Source organism: Glarea lozoyensis (assembly GCF_000409485.1).
Source record: "Glarea lozoyensis ATCC 20868 chromosome Unknown GLAREA1, whole genome shotgun sequence".
Taxonomy (NCBI): Eukaryota; Fungi; Ascomycota; class Leotiomycetes; order Helotiales; family Helotiaceae; genus Glarea; species Glarea lozoyensis.
The window spans coordinates 625,773-638,760 of NW_007360983.1; the positions used below are offsets into that span (position 1 = coordinate 625,773).

The 12,988-nt window shown below is 47.6% G+C and overlaps 4 protein-coding genes across 4 annotated transcripts; 3 read left to right on the forward strand and 1 right to left on the reverse strand.

The window, feature by feature from the left end:
- Window positions 1–324: 324 nt before the first annotated feature.
- Window positions 325–2,376, forward strand: GLAREA_08864 (alpha/beta-Hydrolase; the record flags this gene model as incomplete). Its single annotated transcript, XM_008077825.1, has 2 exons — window positions 325–1,223; window positions 1,278–2,376. The coding sequence occupies 2 exons, from the start codon at window positions 325–327 to the stop codon at window positions 2,374–2,376; spliced, it is 1,998 nt and encodes a 665-aa protein (XP_008076016.1).
- Window positions 2,377–4,115: 1,739 nt separating this feature from the next.
- GLAREA_08865 ((Trans)glycosidase) lies at window positions 4,116–7,302 on the forward strand (the record flags this gene model as incomplete). The annotated part of the gene is made up of 4 exons (XM_008077826.1): window positions 4,116–5,239; window positions 5,297–5,562; window positions 5,611–7,010; window positions 7,060–7,302. The coding sequence occupies 4 exons, from the start codon at window positions 4,116–4,118 to the stop codon at window positions 7,300–7,302; spliced, it is 3,033 nt and encodes a 1,010-aa protein (XP_008076017.1).
- Window positions 7,303–7,937: 635 nt separating this feature from the next.
- Window positions 7,938–9,816, forward strand: GLAREA_08866 (Amidase signature (AS) enzyme; the record flags this gene model as incomplete). Its single annotated transcript, XM_008077827.1, has 7 exons — window positions 7,938–8,122; window positions 8,171–8,192; window positions 8,240–8,567; window positions 8,621–8,760; window positions 8,817–9,176; window positions 9,226–9,497; window positions 9,546–9,816. 7 exons carry the CDS (start codon window positions 7,938–7,940, stop codon window positions 9,814–9,816), a joined length of 1,578 nt encoding a protein of 525 aa, XP_008076018.1.
- Window positions 9,817–10,286: 470 nt separating this feature from the next.
- On the reverse strand, window positions 10,287–12,431 carry GLAREA_08867 (FAD/NAD(P)-binding protein; the record flags this gene model as incomplete). The annotated part of the gene is made up of 6 exons (XM_008077828.1): window positions 10,287–11,186; window positions 11,243–11,325; window positions 11,386–11,613; window positions 11,669–12,035; window positions 12,087–12,250; window positions 12,326–12,431. The coding sequence occupies 6 exons, from the start codon at window positions 12,429–12,431 to the stop codon at window positions 10,287–10,289; spliced, it is 1,848 nt and encodes a 615-aa protein (XP_008076019.1).
- Window positions 12,432–12,988: the final 557 nt, after the last annotated feature.

Below are 12,988 nucleotides of genomic sequence, written 5' to 3' on the forward strand. Positions count from 1 at the left end.
CATAAGAGGTTGCTACATAATAATTTGGGTGTGTGGCTTTCCTTAATGCTCAAGGGCAGCGACTGTCTGTGTACCGCCACAGAGATATTGTAAATAGTAAATGAGTGAGAATTTAGTCAACTACCTGATTTGGAAGAAATTGACGTGATGACCTAAATCTTGAGTCACTAAGTGGATTTCATAAGAGTCATAGGTGAGATTTCTATTTCAATTTTGATGGAGACAATTCGGCTATTAGGGTCGTACCTCGCTGGGCAAATTTCATAACCTCAAACAATCTTCTCGTAGGTTACAAGACCAGCACCACACGACGATATTGCAAACATGGTTCAATCTGCTCCGTTCGGAACCTGGAAATCGCCTATAACCTCAAAAATTATCGCTGCGGGCAGTACAGATTTCAAGGAAGTCCATACGAACGCGTCTCGGCCAAACCCCACTTCTGACACCGAACAAGATGAAGCAGAAATTTTCCTGGTGGAAGGACGACCATCTGAAAATGGACGGTCTACCATTCTGAGTGTTAGCAAGAAAGGAGAAGATGTAGAGATTCTCCCCAAGGAGTATACCGCCGCTGGGAAAATCCACGAGTATGGTGGTGGTGCGGCTTTCGTCCCACACGGCGGTCGCAACATCATCTTCAACGATCCGAAGACCAACTTGGTGTATAATCTTGATGTTTCAAGTAAGAGTGTGACGGAGGTCGTCACGGCGGATCCGAGTGGCAAGGTGTTGAAGTATGCGGATTTTCATGCTGAGGTGGGGACGGGCACGCTCGCGGTTCGCGAGACGCATTTTGAGGATGGGACGGAGGTTAGGAATGAGATTGTGGTGATTGAGACTAGCTCGGGGGGTGCGAGCAAGTCTACGGTTGTGGTGACGGGAGCGGATTTCTATTCGCATCCCAGGTTTAGTCCGGATGGGAAGCGCGTGTGTTGGATGCAGTGGAATCATCCTGATATGCCGTGGACGGGGTCGGAACTTTATGTTGCGGACTGGAATGATGGGAACTTGTTGCAAGGGAAGTATGTCGCTGGCAAGACGAGGGAACAGGCTATTTGCCAGCCTAGATGGGCGTGGGATGGGAGTCTGTGGTTTGTTAATGATCCGAAGGGGATTTGGAATTTGTATAAATGGGATCCTACCACGGATGGGGTGGAGGAGGTTGTTTTGGAGGGGTATCAGGATGTGGAGGTTGGGTTTAGGGAACTTAAGTTGGGGAAGTGAGTTCAAATGCTCAGGTTTGGATCTTGAGTGAACGCTGACTGGTGATTTAGTACTACTTATATTCAGTTGACTCACACCAAATGGGTCATTGCGTATTGCAGGAAGGCTGTCAATGGTCTTATTGTCTACGATACAGTTACTAAGGATGTAACTGAGCTACATACCGAGCTGGTTTACGTTGAATTTCATGGACTTGCGAGAGTCTCAGACGCGGAGTTTACAGTCATTGGATCTACTGCTAAGACACCACCAGCACTTTACCTCATTGACATCACCAAGCCAATTGAAAAGCAACTGCTAAAGAGCTCGGCCAGTATCCCATTGCCTCTCGATATCTTCTCCCCTGCAAGATCTATATCTTTCCCCAAAACACATGGCAACGCAGGAACAGCGTACGCCATATTTGCACCACCTGCAAACCCAGACTTCCGAGGTATCGAAGGAACAAGACCACCCCTCATAGTCTCCATCCATGGTGGTCCAACCTCACACGAATCACCTGCTCTAGATCTCCAAGCCCAATATTTCACAAGCAGAGGCTACGCCTACGTCCACGTCAACCACACCGGCTCAACAGGCTTCAACCGCGCCTACCGCCAAGAACTCAATTCCAACTGGGGCGTCAAAGATGTCGAAGACACACTCTCCTGCATCGACTACCTCGCCAACGAAGGCCTCATCGACCGCACCCGCGTCGGCATCCGCGGCGGCAGCGCAGGCGGGTATTCTGTTCTCCAAGCTCTAGTGTCTCACCCCAAGGTCTTCGCCGCGGGCTGCAGTCTCTACGGCGTCGGCAACCTGAAGGATCTCGGTGCTAAAACGCATAAATTCGAGAGTCATTATCTCTGGGATCTCATCTTCCCGCCTGACGCCTCGGACGAAGATAAAGAGCGGATCATGAGGGAGAGGAGTCCCTGTTTTCATGCGCAGAGGATTGAGAGTCCGCTTGTGTTGTTGCAGGGCAGGGAGGATAGGGTTGTGCCGATGGGACAGGCTGTGGAGATGGAGAGCGTGATGAGGGGGTTAGGCAAGGATGTTAGACTTGTTGTGTTTGAGGGCGAGGGACATGGGTGGAAGAGGGGTGAGAATATTAGGAGGAGTATTGAGGAGGAGGAGGGGTTGTGGGGGAGGACGCTGGTTGTTGGGTGAGAAAGGAGGGTGTTGTTGGTTTGGGGGATGGTTAACGAGGATGTCACTGCAATTCTGTTGATAACTCAGAACTGCGAGACTCTGATAACTGTTTGTTACCCGTTCGTGTCAAACAGATTGATACAGGTGTCTTGTCTAACCAGCACATCTTGCCTTTCCTCGGTCGTCTCCAAAACAAAATCCAGAAAAAGTCACCTCGAAAACTCGAAGTATTTATCTCGGTCAGCCATTCTGAACGTAATTCACGCAAGCCGGGATCTCAATTAAAAGTACGATCTCTTGTGAAGAATCCACGCCCACGGACAAGTTAATGAAGGTCTTGCCAGAACTGTCGTCGGTCTTTTTCTCTTCTGCCTTGAGACTGATTCTGTGCCATTCGATTCCGGATCCTTACGTTTTGATGGATTATTAGGAACCAAGTCTGGCGGAAAGTTTGTGTGAATCTGAAGTTACCTATCTCTTGTCGATGACCGGATTCTGCAATCCCGTTCATGTGCCGTTGCGGTCAAAATCAAAACAGCCGGCCCGAATCTCGGACATCTTCGGTGCCGATTGCCCTAAGATCTGCACAGGGCTTCTTGCTCGCCCAAACTTTCGCCCAAACTCCCAACGTCCTGCTACTTTGTATTTCGCGCAACTTCATAATACAACCGTCGTCGGCCCTTTTCTGGAGGACTTTCTATGTTCCTTTGGTATTAGTAATTGTGCCATGACATCACACGGCACGCAGGAACGTTGATGGCGCCAGCCCCAGCTTCCATACGTGGGGATGCGGGGAATGGAAAAGTCTGCGTTAGCGAAGCTGTTGGCAGGGGGTTTTACAACTGGTTACCAACATTGAGGGAGGAAGAGAGAACCGGAGAGCCTTTTGTAATTGAATAAATGTTGATACTGAAAGCAATTAGCTATTCTCAGCAAAGAGCTATTATCTTCCTTCAGCTTCTCAACCAGACGAAACACCGAATATCTCTCCATTGCCGGTATTAGCGCATTCTCCATCCGGGGAAGCTCAACCACCCCCATCCCCAACACGAAAGTGGAGACGCATAATACACCCGCGATAATACTCCCGCCCAGGAAACTCAATGCTTGATTCAACCTCAACGCTATCCACATTCAAGACCGAAGCTTTCTCGGCCCTTTTGTCTACGTATCCGCATGGCTCCGGTGCCGCCAAAAGGTACCCCAGAAGGCAAGACATATTCATCTTTCCATCTTTGATTGCATGCATTCTGCAGCTACCAAAGTTTGTTTGATTCTGATTCTTGGTAATTCCAGCGAGAATTGAGGGGTCCGCTGCTCTTCGGATTGGAGATGTAGGTTTTGTTGATGATGTTGCTATATCTGGGATTTCAATGACAAAAAGCCGTTCTAGAGTTTAAAACAAAAAGAAGGGTCCAATGGTTTTATTCCTGTCACTAAAAGCAAAATCCAATCAGCTGTACTAGTCCGGTAACGAAACTGTCAACTCTCAACTGACATTCTATAGTCTAAGTCTATTGTGGGACTCGTCCCAGTTCGAGTACTGGAGCTTGGTGTAACCGATGTGCGGGGTGAGAGCAACCTAGTAGATCTACATGGCTAGCTTCCCCCATTTCCTGTCAACAATGACAGGTGGGTATATAAAGCCAATTGCCCGGAACTATGGATTCTATTCAACAGTTTCAAATCGTCTGCTCTTGAGCTCATTGTTGTTCTCTTTTCTTGCTTTCTGCTTTTATCTCTGCCATCGACACAGAATGGCGGGTAGAATAGCTTTGGCCTTTGGTGGCCTGTTGTCTGCTCTTTTGGCAACTACACATGCTCAAAATACCACATCAAATACACCAAATGCCACCACAAGTTACCGTCCCATTTTCACTGTCCCCGCCGATGCAGACGCATCTGTGTTGTTACTACCCAATATTCTCGACTCGGAAGCTGTCAACGTTCAGGATGTATGCCCCGGATATATTGCTTCCAATGTCATGAGAAATCCATACGGATTTACCGCTTCACTCGCTCTCGCTGGCAAGGCGTGCAACACCTACGGAACTGACGTCAACTATCTCAACCTTACAGTCGAGTACCAATCCGCCGATCGACTTCATGTCCAAATCACACCAAGTTTCGTTGATGCAACCAACAGCTCTTGGTTCGTACTTCCGGAGCAGTTGGTTCCTGCGCCCAAGTTAGATGCGGATGCCGAAGAGACAGCAGCCCAGAACGACTTGGATTTTGTCTGGAGCAATGACCCGACTTTTGGATTTTCAGTCATCCGTCAATCAACAGGAGATGTTATTTTCTCTACTCAAGGCACTAAACTAGTGTTCGAAAACCAATTCATCGAATTCGCTAGCTCGCTTCCAGAGAACTATAATCTATATGGTATGGGTGAGGTCATCCATGGCTTTCGAATGGGGAACAACTTGACCCGAACTTTCTGGGCAGCAGATGTTGGAGATCCAATTGATTACAATATCTACGGCGATCATCCGTTTTATCTTGACACTAGATATTATGAAGTCGACGAGACAACTGGGAATCTCACTTATGCCGCGAATGCAACCAACTCTAGTGCCGAATACGTATCATACTCCCATGGAGTTTACCTCCGCAATGCTCACGGTCAGGAAGCATTGATGAGATCTGACAACATCACGTGGAGGACCTTGGGTGGTAGCATTGACCTCTTCTTCTATGCTGGTCCAACTCAGAAGGAAGTGACCAAGTCTTATCAAATGACCGCTACTGGATTACCAGCGATGCAGCAATATTTCACTTTTGGTTTCCATCAATGCCGTTGGGGATACGCCAATTGGACTCAACTTCAGGAGGTTGTGGATGAGTTTGCTGCTTTTGGTATTCCACTTGAGAACATTTGGTATGTGCAAACCAAATTGCAATTCGTTTGTTGAAACTATTACTTACGCATATTCAGGACTGATATCGACTACATGAATCAATACCGAGATTTTGAGAACGACCAAAATACCTTTCCATACGCTGAAGGAAGAGATTTCCTCACCAAGCTTCACACAAATAATCAACATTATATACCCATCGTTGACTCTGCGGTTTACATACCAAATCCTGAGAATGCCAGTGATGCATACCCACCATTCCAACGGGGTAATGAGACGAATTCTTTCATGCTGAATCCAGACGGAAGTCTGTACATTGGTTCGGTGTGGCCTGGTTATACAGGTAACTCCCCGTTTCTTACCTCAAGTCGCAATTGCTAACACTTAACAGTCTTCCCGGATTTTATCGGAGCCGTTCTCAATGGTACAGGTGCATTGACCTGGTGGGCAAACGAGATTGCAGAGTACTTCAAAGAGATTCAATTCGATGGCATCTGGATTGACATGAGCGAGGTGTCTTCTTTCTGCGTTGGCTCTTGTGGTAGTGGAAATCTCACTCTCAACCCTGTCCATCCACCATTCGGCCTTCCCGGTGAGCCTGGGAACATCGTGTACGGTTACCCAGAGGGGTTTAATGTTACCAACGCTACAGAATTTTCGTCGGTCTCGTCAGCATCGGCAGCAGCTTCGTCTTCCGCCGCGGCAGCTGTATCAACCTCAGCATCATCCGCGGGAGGTGTAGACCAGCCTATATCGACAACTGCCACTACTACTCCTTATGTCCGAACTATCCCGACGCCAGGAGTTCGCGCTATTGAATATCCTCCGTATGTCATCAACAATGTTCAAGGCGCTCTTGATGTACATGCCGTCAGTCCAAATGCAACCCATCATGGCGGTACTCAGGAATACGATTACCATAATCTTTTCGGACACCAAATTCTGAATGCGACATATCATGGATTGCTCCAAGTATACCCAGAAAAGCGTCCGTTCATCATCGGACGCTCCACTTTCGTAGGATCCGGAAAATGGGCTGGACATTGGGGAGGTGACAACGCGTCTCTCTGGGCTTACATGTTCTTTTCCATCCCACAAGCTTTATCCTTTGCACTCTTCGGCATTCCCATGTTCGGCGTAGACACCTGCGGCTTCAACGGAAACTCTGACGAGGAGCTTTGCAATAGATGGATGCAACTCAGCGCCTTCTTCCCCTTCTACCGTAACCACAACGTCCTCAGCGCCATCCCCCAAGAACCATATCGCTGGGCTTCCGTCGCCGAAGCATCAAAGACAGCTATGAACATCCGCTATCTCCTCCTCCCATACATGTACACCCTCTTCTACCAAGCCCACACCTCAGGCTCTACCGTCATGCGCGCGCTCTCCTGGGAGTTTCCAAATGACCCAACCCTCGCTTCCGCAGACCGCCAATTCCTCCTCGGCGACAGCCTCATGATCACACCCGTACTCGAACAAGGCGCTTCTTCTGTTGGTGGTGTCTTCCCTGGTGTCGGCAAGGGCGAGGTCTGGTATGATTGGTATAACCAAACTGCAATCCAGGCTGGACCAGGTGAGAATATCACGATCGAGGCGCCGTTGGGGCATATTCCGGTTTATATCCGCGGAGGAAGTATTCTACCGACTCAAGAACCGGGGTATACTACTACGGCGAGTCGCAAGAATCCTTGGGGTTTGATCGCAGCGACGAGTCTTGAGGGGACGGCGAGTGGCCAGTTGTATGTTGATGATGGCGAAAGCATCGTTCAGAATTCGACGCTTTTTGTAGATGTAAGTCTCCCGCTCTAATTCTCTCCGTATGTAGAACTAACGTATCTAGTTCTCTATCACCAACTCCGCCCTCTACGCTTCTGCAAGAGGAACGTATAACGATACGAATCCGCTCGCTAATGTTACTATTTTGGGCGTGAAGAACGCGGTGAGTAATGTTACGTTTAATGGGGCGATGTTGTATGGTGGATGGGTGTATAATGAGACGAGTCAAGTTCTGGATGTGAAGAATTTGGGGAATTCGACGGTGGGAGGGGCGTGGAAGAGGGATTGGGTTTTGAGGTGGATGTAGAAGCTTGGGGGATTTCATTCAGGATACTTGTCGTTTCTCGGGTAGGAATACTGAGTAGGGAAAAGGAGTCTTTGATGTTAATGCCAACTTGCTCAGATGAATGAGTGTAATATTTAACCCTATGGAAATCATCGGAGTCGATGAATGAATCGCAAAACCCTAAAGTACGCTAAAAAAGAATTATCGTTCAGACATTAACCCAAATACGACAATTTTTCCACACCTCAAAATTATCAAACCATTGAAAGCCACTGTTTTCTCCACAAAGTATTTGTCATCTCGTCAAATAACTCGGTAGTGCCGCTTACACCCCCTCGCGGAGGACAAAATAAGTGTCAGTTAGCTACTCGGTAACCTTAGACTGAACAATAAGTCGACTTTAAATAGAGTTTAAAAAGTCTCATTTATTAAAAATTAATTCACGGAATAGTGATAATGTTTTAAATTAATCCACTAAATGTACGATATTTCGCTAAATTAAGTAAGGAAATATTGTGTTTCGACTGCCATTTATTTTGTCCTCCGCGAGACCCCCACCCTCGCTAATATCTCATCACCTACACTTCTCCAACAACAATATCCCAACAACACAAGACTTTGGCACAATCACGCTTATTAGAACAAGATCTGGAAATATGCCTCCCTCATGGAGAAATGTCGTTGAACGTAAACGTGCTTTACAAGCCACAGAGCTATCTCCCTACGCTGACAAAACGCTCTCATCTTCGCTTACCCATATCGATGATATCGACAAACTCATACACCTGCTTGCGACAGGTGAGACCAGTGCTGAGACAGTCACTCGAGAGTATATACATCGGTATACACCTCCCTAGCATTTCGCAACATTCGCTAACAAATTCCAAAGCGCAACCCAAGTCCACAAAACCGTACCCCACCCCTCCCACACCGCGTTAACTTCCTAACATCTCCCCAGACGAACTGTCTAACCGAAATCAATTTCGACGCAGCCCTCGGAAAAGCACGCTCCCTCGATACATACTTCAAAACTAACCATGCACTCGTCGGACCACTTCACGGTGTCCCAGTCACAGTGAAAGACCAGTTCAATATCAAAGGTCTGGATACCACGTTAGGTTACATAGGAAGAGCATTCCAGCCCGCAGATGACGATGCTGTAATCGTTAAGATTTTACAGGATTTAGGCGCTATCGTTATAGCGAAGACGAATTTGCCGCAGAGTATCATGGTTTCTCCCCCTCCCGCTTTAATTATATGGGTAGCATTTGACGAGGTGTTTAGTGGTGTGAAACTGAGAATCCTCTCTGGGGACTCACGGTTAATCCAAAGAACCCAGCTTTCACGCCTGGCGGGTCCACAGGGGGTGAGGGAGCGCTTCTGGCTGAACATGGGTCGCTGGTGGGTTGGGGAACGGATATTGGGGGGTCGATTCGGATTCCGAGTTCCATTTGTGGAGTATATGGGTTGAAGCCTAGTGTAAGTCCATCTAAACCGCCGTAAATCCCCAAACCCGGTTCGAATATAATGTGTAGAGCGCACGTCTGCCCTACCAAGGCGTTCCCGTTTCCACAGAAGGTCAGGAACACGTACCTTCAGCTATCGGACCCATGACGCGAAGTCTCTCCTCCATGACTACCGTCACAAAAGCGGTACTTACCGCCCAACCATGGATGTTAGATCCTCGAGTCGTTCCGATTCCATGGCGCGAAGATGAGTATCTCTCAGTGCAAAACCGCCCACTCGTTATAGGCATCATGCTCGACGACGGAGTCGTCCGCGCCCATCCACCTATCGAACGAGCTCTGAAAGAACTTGCTGCAAAACTAGAAGCCGCAGGCCACGAACTCGTAAACTGGGAGCCTTCCCTCCACAAAGAATCTATTGATATCATGGTAAGCTCTTCTTTCAGCCCACACAACTCCTCTACCTAACACGCCACAGGACGGATTCTACACGGCAGACGGCGGACAAGACATTCGCGATGCGATTGAATCCGGCGGCGAACCGTTTATTCCGCATGTTGAAGCGCTCGTGAACCGCGGCGAGGCGATTTCAGTGTACGAATACTGGCAGCTGAACAAACGCAAGCTCGCCATCCAGAAAGCGTATCTAGATAAATGGAATGCGATTCGCGGTCCGAAATCGGGCAGGGTGGTAGATGTGTTGTTGACGCCGACGATGCCGCATGCTGCTGTTCCGCATCGTGCTTGCAGGTATGTTCAAGTCAACACCTTTTCGTGGCGCGGCTAATCTTTGATTAGATGGGTGGGATACACGAAAGTCTGGAATCTGCTTGACTATACTGCGCTTGCGTTTCCAGTTGGTGTGATATCTAAAGACTTGGATGCGAGTCCTGAGGTGGGGTATGAACCGAGAAATGAGATAGATGCGTTTAATTGGGGGCTTTATGATGCTGAGACGATGGATGGCCATCCTGTTGGATTGCAGATCGTGGGGAGGAGGTTCGAGGAGGAGAAGGTTTTGGGTGTTTGTCGGGTTTTTGAGGAGGTGATGAGGTTGGGGCAACCTTAAGTGTTGTTGTTGACTTTGTGGCGGGCCAGCGCTCTGGGGAGCGAGGAGCTTGGCTCTCAAAGCTGTGCTTAGAATATTTAGATGAGTTTTCGGTTTCTGTGAGCGCTATGACAGAGTACGGGTTTAGATTAGAAGCTTCTGTGTGACTGGGTAGGTTGAGAATTTCGAGCGTTGAGGAATTTATTGAATGTTGTACTGTCTATCATAAACTTGCCCTCAACATGAGTTTACAAAGTAAAGATATTAACTTACCAGGTCACTGTACAGAATACTATTGGTACATACAGCCACTGAAAATGCTGCGGGATAGGGGGTCGCTCGCTAAATCTGTTCACCACAAACCTGCCGAGCAGCATATTGCTTCTCAGAAGATAGAAGTTTTCTCCTTTATGAATGGGTTTTTGAGCCATAAAGTTGGGATTTTCCATTTCAGCCTTCTCGCCGAAAAAAAAAATACTTGATCTCCCCGATCATCCCCTCAAGAACCCTCCATAATACACATCTAGCGCCTCGCACGCTCGATCACCCTGACTATTATCCCACCTATTAATAAACCCAACATATCCATCTGGTCTAACATTCACCATCACAACTTCATTTTCATTAACACCCCCTACCCACTTCTCAGTGCAGCTCTGCTTCACTCCCGGACGATCGTCCATGTAAAAGGTCCAACAACTTCGTCTGAACATTAGCGGCAAATCCGCGATTTCGATCTCTTCCTTCCTCATCTCTGTCACAAGAACGGGTGTGAATATCTTGCTCACAGCTGTGTATCGCTGTGGCTGTGCGAATTCATCGGATTTGGAGAAATGGGTGTTGAGCAGGTCATACGACTTGGCAGCCGCAACTGATGATCGGCCCAGAACAGAATTCGTTGAAGTCAGATGCGAGGATATGGTAGAAAGAAAGTCCTTGGAGAAGTGCGGATTCGAAGTGAAGAAGAAAATCCGGAACTGGCCAAGCAGTGGAATGTCAAGTTGGAGATCCACAGGATTGGCGTCGATATATCGCGTAACTCTCGTTGGCAATAACAGCGATCCCGGTTGAAGACATCCGGTCTCATTTGAAATCCCGCTGTTGAGGACATTGGGCGCGTATTTTGCTCCAATGCCTGAGATAAAAGCAACGTTAGCGGCGAAGTTGGCAGCTAGAGCGTTTGAATCGCCTTCTGCGAAGGCGTTGGCATGTTCGAAGTCGAAGTTGATAAGGTCCTCTGCGATTTTCCTTCGTTCGTAGGTGTAGGTTTCTAGTAATGAGGGGAGGGCGAGATCACGAATTGTGAGATTTAATTTCCATGCGAGGTTGAATGAGTCGTGCATGCTTACGTTCATGCCTTGTGCTGCTTTTGGGGAATGTGTGTGAGCTGCCTGTGAGAATCTTCAGTATAAAAGTTTTGATGAAGGACAGGCCATGATAGACTAACATCTCCTGCAATAAATATCCTTCCACTTTCATCTCTGAATCGATTTGAGACCCTTTGGCCAACCTTGTACACAGTAAACCATTCTGTAATAACGAGATCAGTCTGTTTAAAATCCAAACCCATCTTGAGATGATCGGACTTACCAACACTCTTCCACGATAACTTGAACGGAGCGATAATCTCTTTAGCTCGTTGCATAACAAACTCTTGGCTTGAAGCTTCTGACGACAGAACGTCATGCATTCGTGGATTCAATTCGATGTATAAGCGAGTCATATTTCGCTCTCTGGGAATACAAAGAATCGTTCCTTTCTCTTCAGAGTGGATAACAACTTTACTCCACAGATCCGGGAAATCTGTTTCAATGACACCTGACGCAGCTTTTAGAATATTGTAAATATGACGAAAAGATTCAGGTATACATACCATCAAGCACACCCCAAGGAGCTCTCGTACTATCTCCTATCATTTCAGCACCAGGAATACTCGCTCTGACCATGGATCTCGCCCCGTCACAACCAACTAGATATTTTGAACGCAACGTTTTCTCCACACCAAATTTGGTATCTTGACAGACTACGTTGAGTGGCAGCTTCAAGTCGTCATTAAATGAGTACCGAACGAATGGAGTACCCCTCGAGACGTCAACACTTCTTTCGCGAAGATCTTCGAGGAATACATCTTCAATCATACCCTGGTGTACTAACAAAACGAAGGGATCTTTCAAATCGACTTCAGGCGGATAATGAATTTCTCGACGAGTACGATGAAGTGGTGTTTGTGCGTCTGAGTTCTGCACTTAATGAGTGATGCTTATTCAACATCTCATCCTAAAACAACATACCCAAAAACAAATATCATAAATTTTAACCCCTTTCTTCAACAGTGACTCGGCTATTCCCAATTGCTTGAACGTCTCGATTGTCTTTGGCTGGAGACCATCTGCTCTGCCAGTCGTGGTCTTGTCATGTCTATCATCGATTATTAATGGTTGTATGCCGTATCGCGCTAAGTTGGACCTTGATCAAAATCAGATTATAGTAACAGTATGAAGATGGCAAGCTACTTGCGCCAGCATCAAACCAGCAGGGCCAGCTCCCACGATTATCACATTTTCGATCTCACTAACGCCGTTTACTACCGGGTCAACCCCACTTCCAGTAGAATCATTGGCAGCACTTGGAGACATTGCTGAGAATTCCGAATGTGTTGGCTCCTTGATTCGCTTCGTATGTGTCAAGAGGATCTGGTTTCTTGCATTCACCGGGCATCAATTGAAGGGCGTGAGTATCAAAAACAGAGTTTCTTGAATTGATAAGTGCCTCGTGGCCAACGATACAGTAAGCTTTACTTTGAAGCCATGTCAGTTGCCGTTAGGGTGTCTTGAGAATGACACCAGCCCGGCCGCGTCCCGTACCGTTGCCAGAACAGGGTGGAGTATCTCCAAAGCTCTTGCTTTGGATAAGAGGGTCAAATTGATTCCTTGCATGCGAAATCTCAAGTTTAGCGTTCAACGCAATTGCTCGATTACACTGGTGCGACGAGAGCCAATTTTCTGGTGGGGATGCAGATGAGGGAATGAATGGGGGGAGGTTAGTGGCGCCTCGCATGCCCCTCCTCCACTCTTGATGCCCGGCGACGTGCTGCTCACTAGACAAGGTTGTTTGTAGATCCACCCCCCTTGCCTCAAGCATAGGACCACCACATGATAGATTACTTTTCGTGTGGCAGCTCATCAATTTTTTT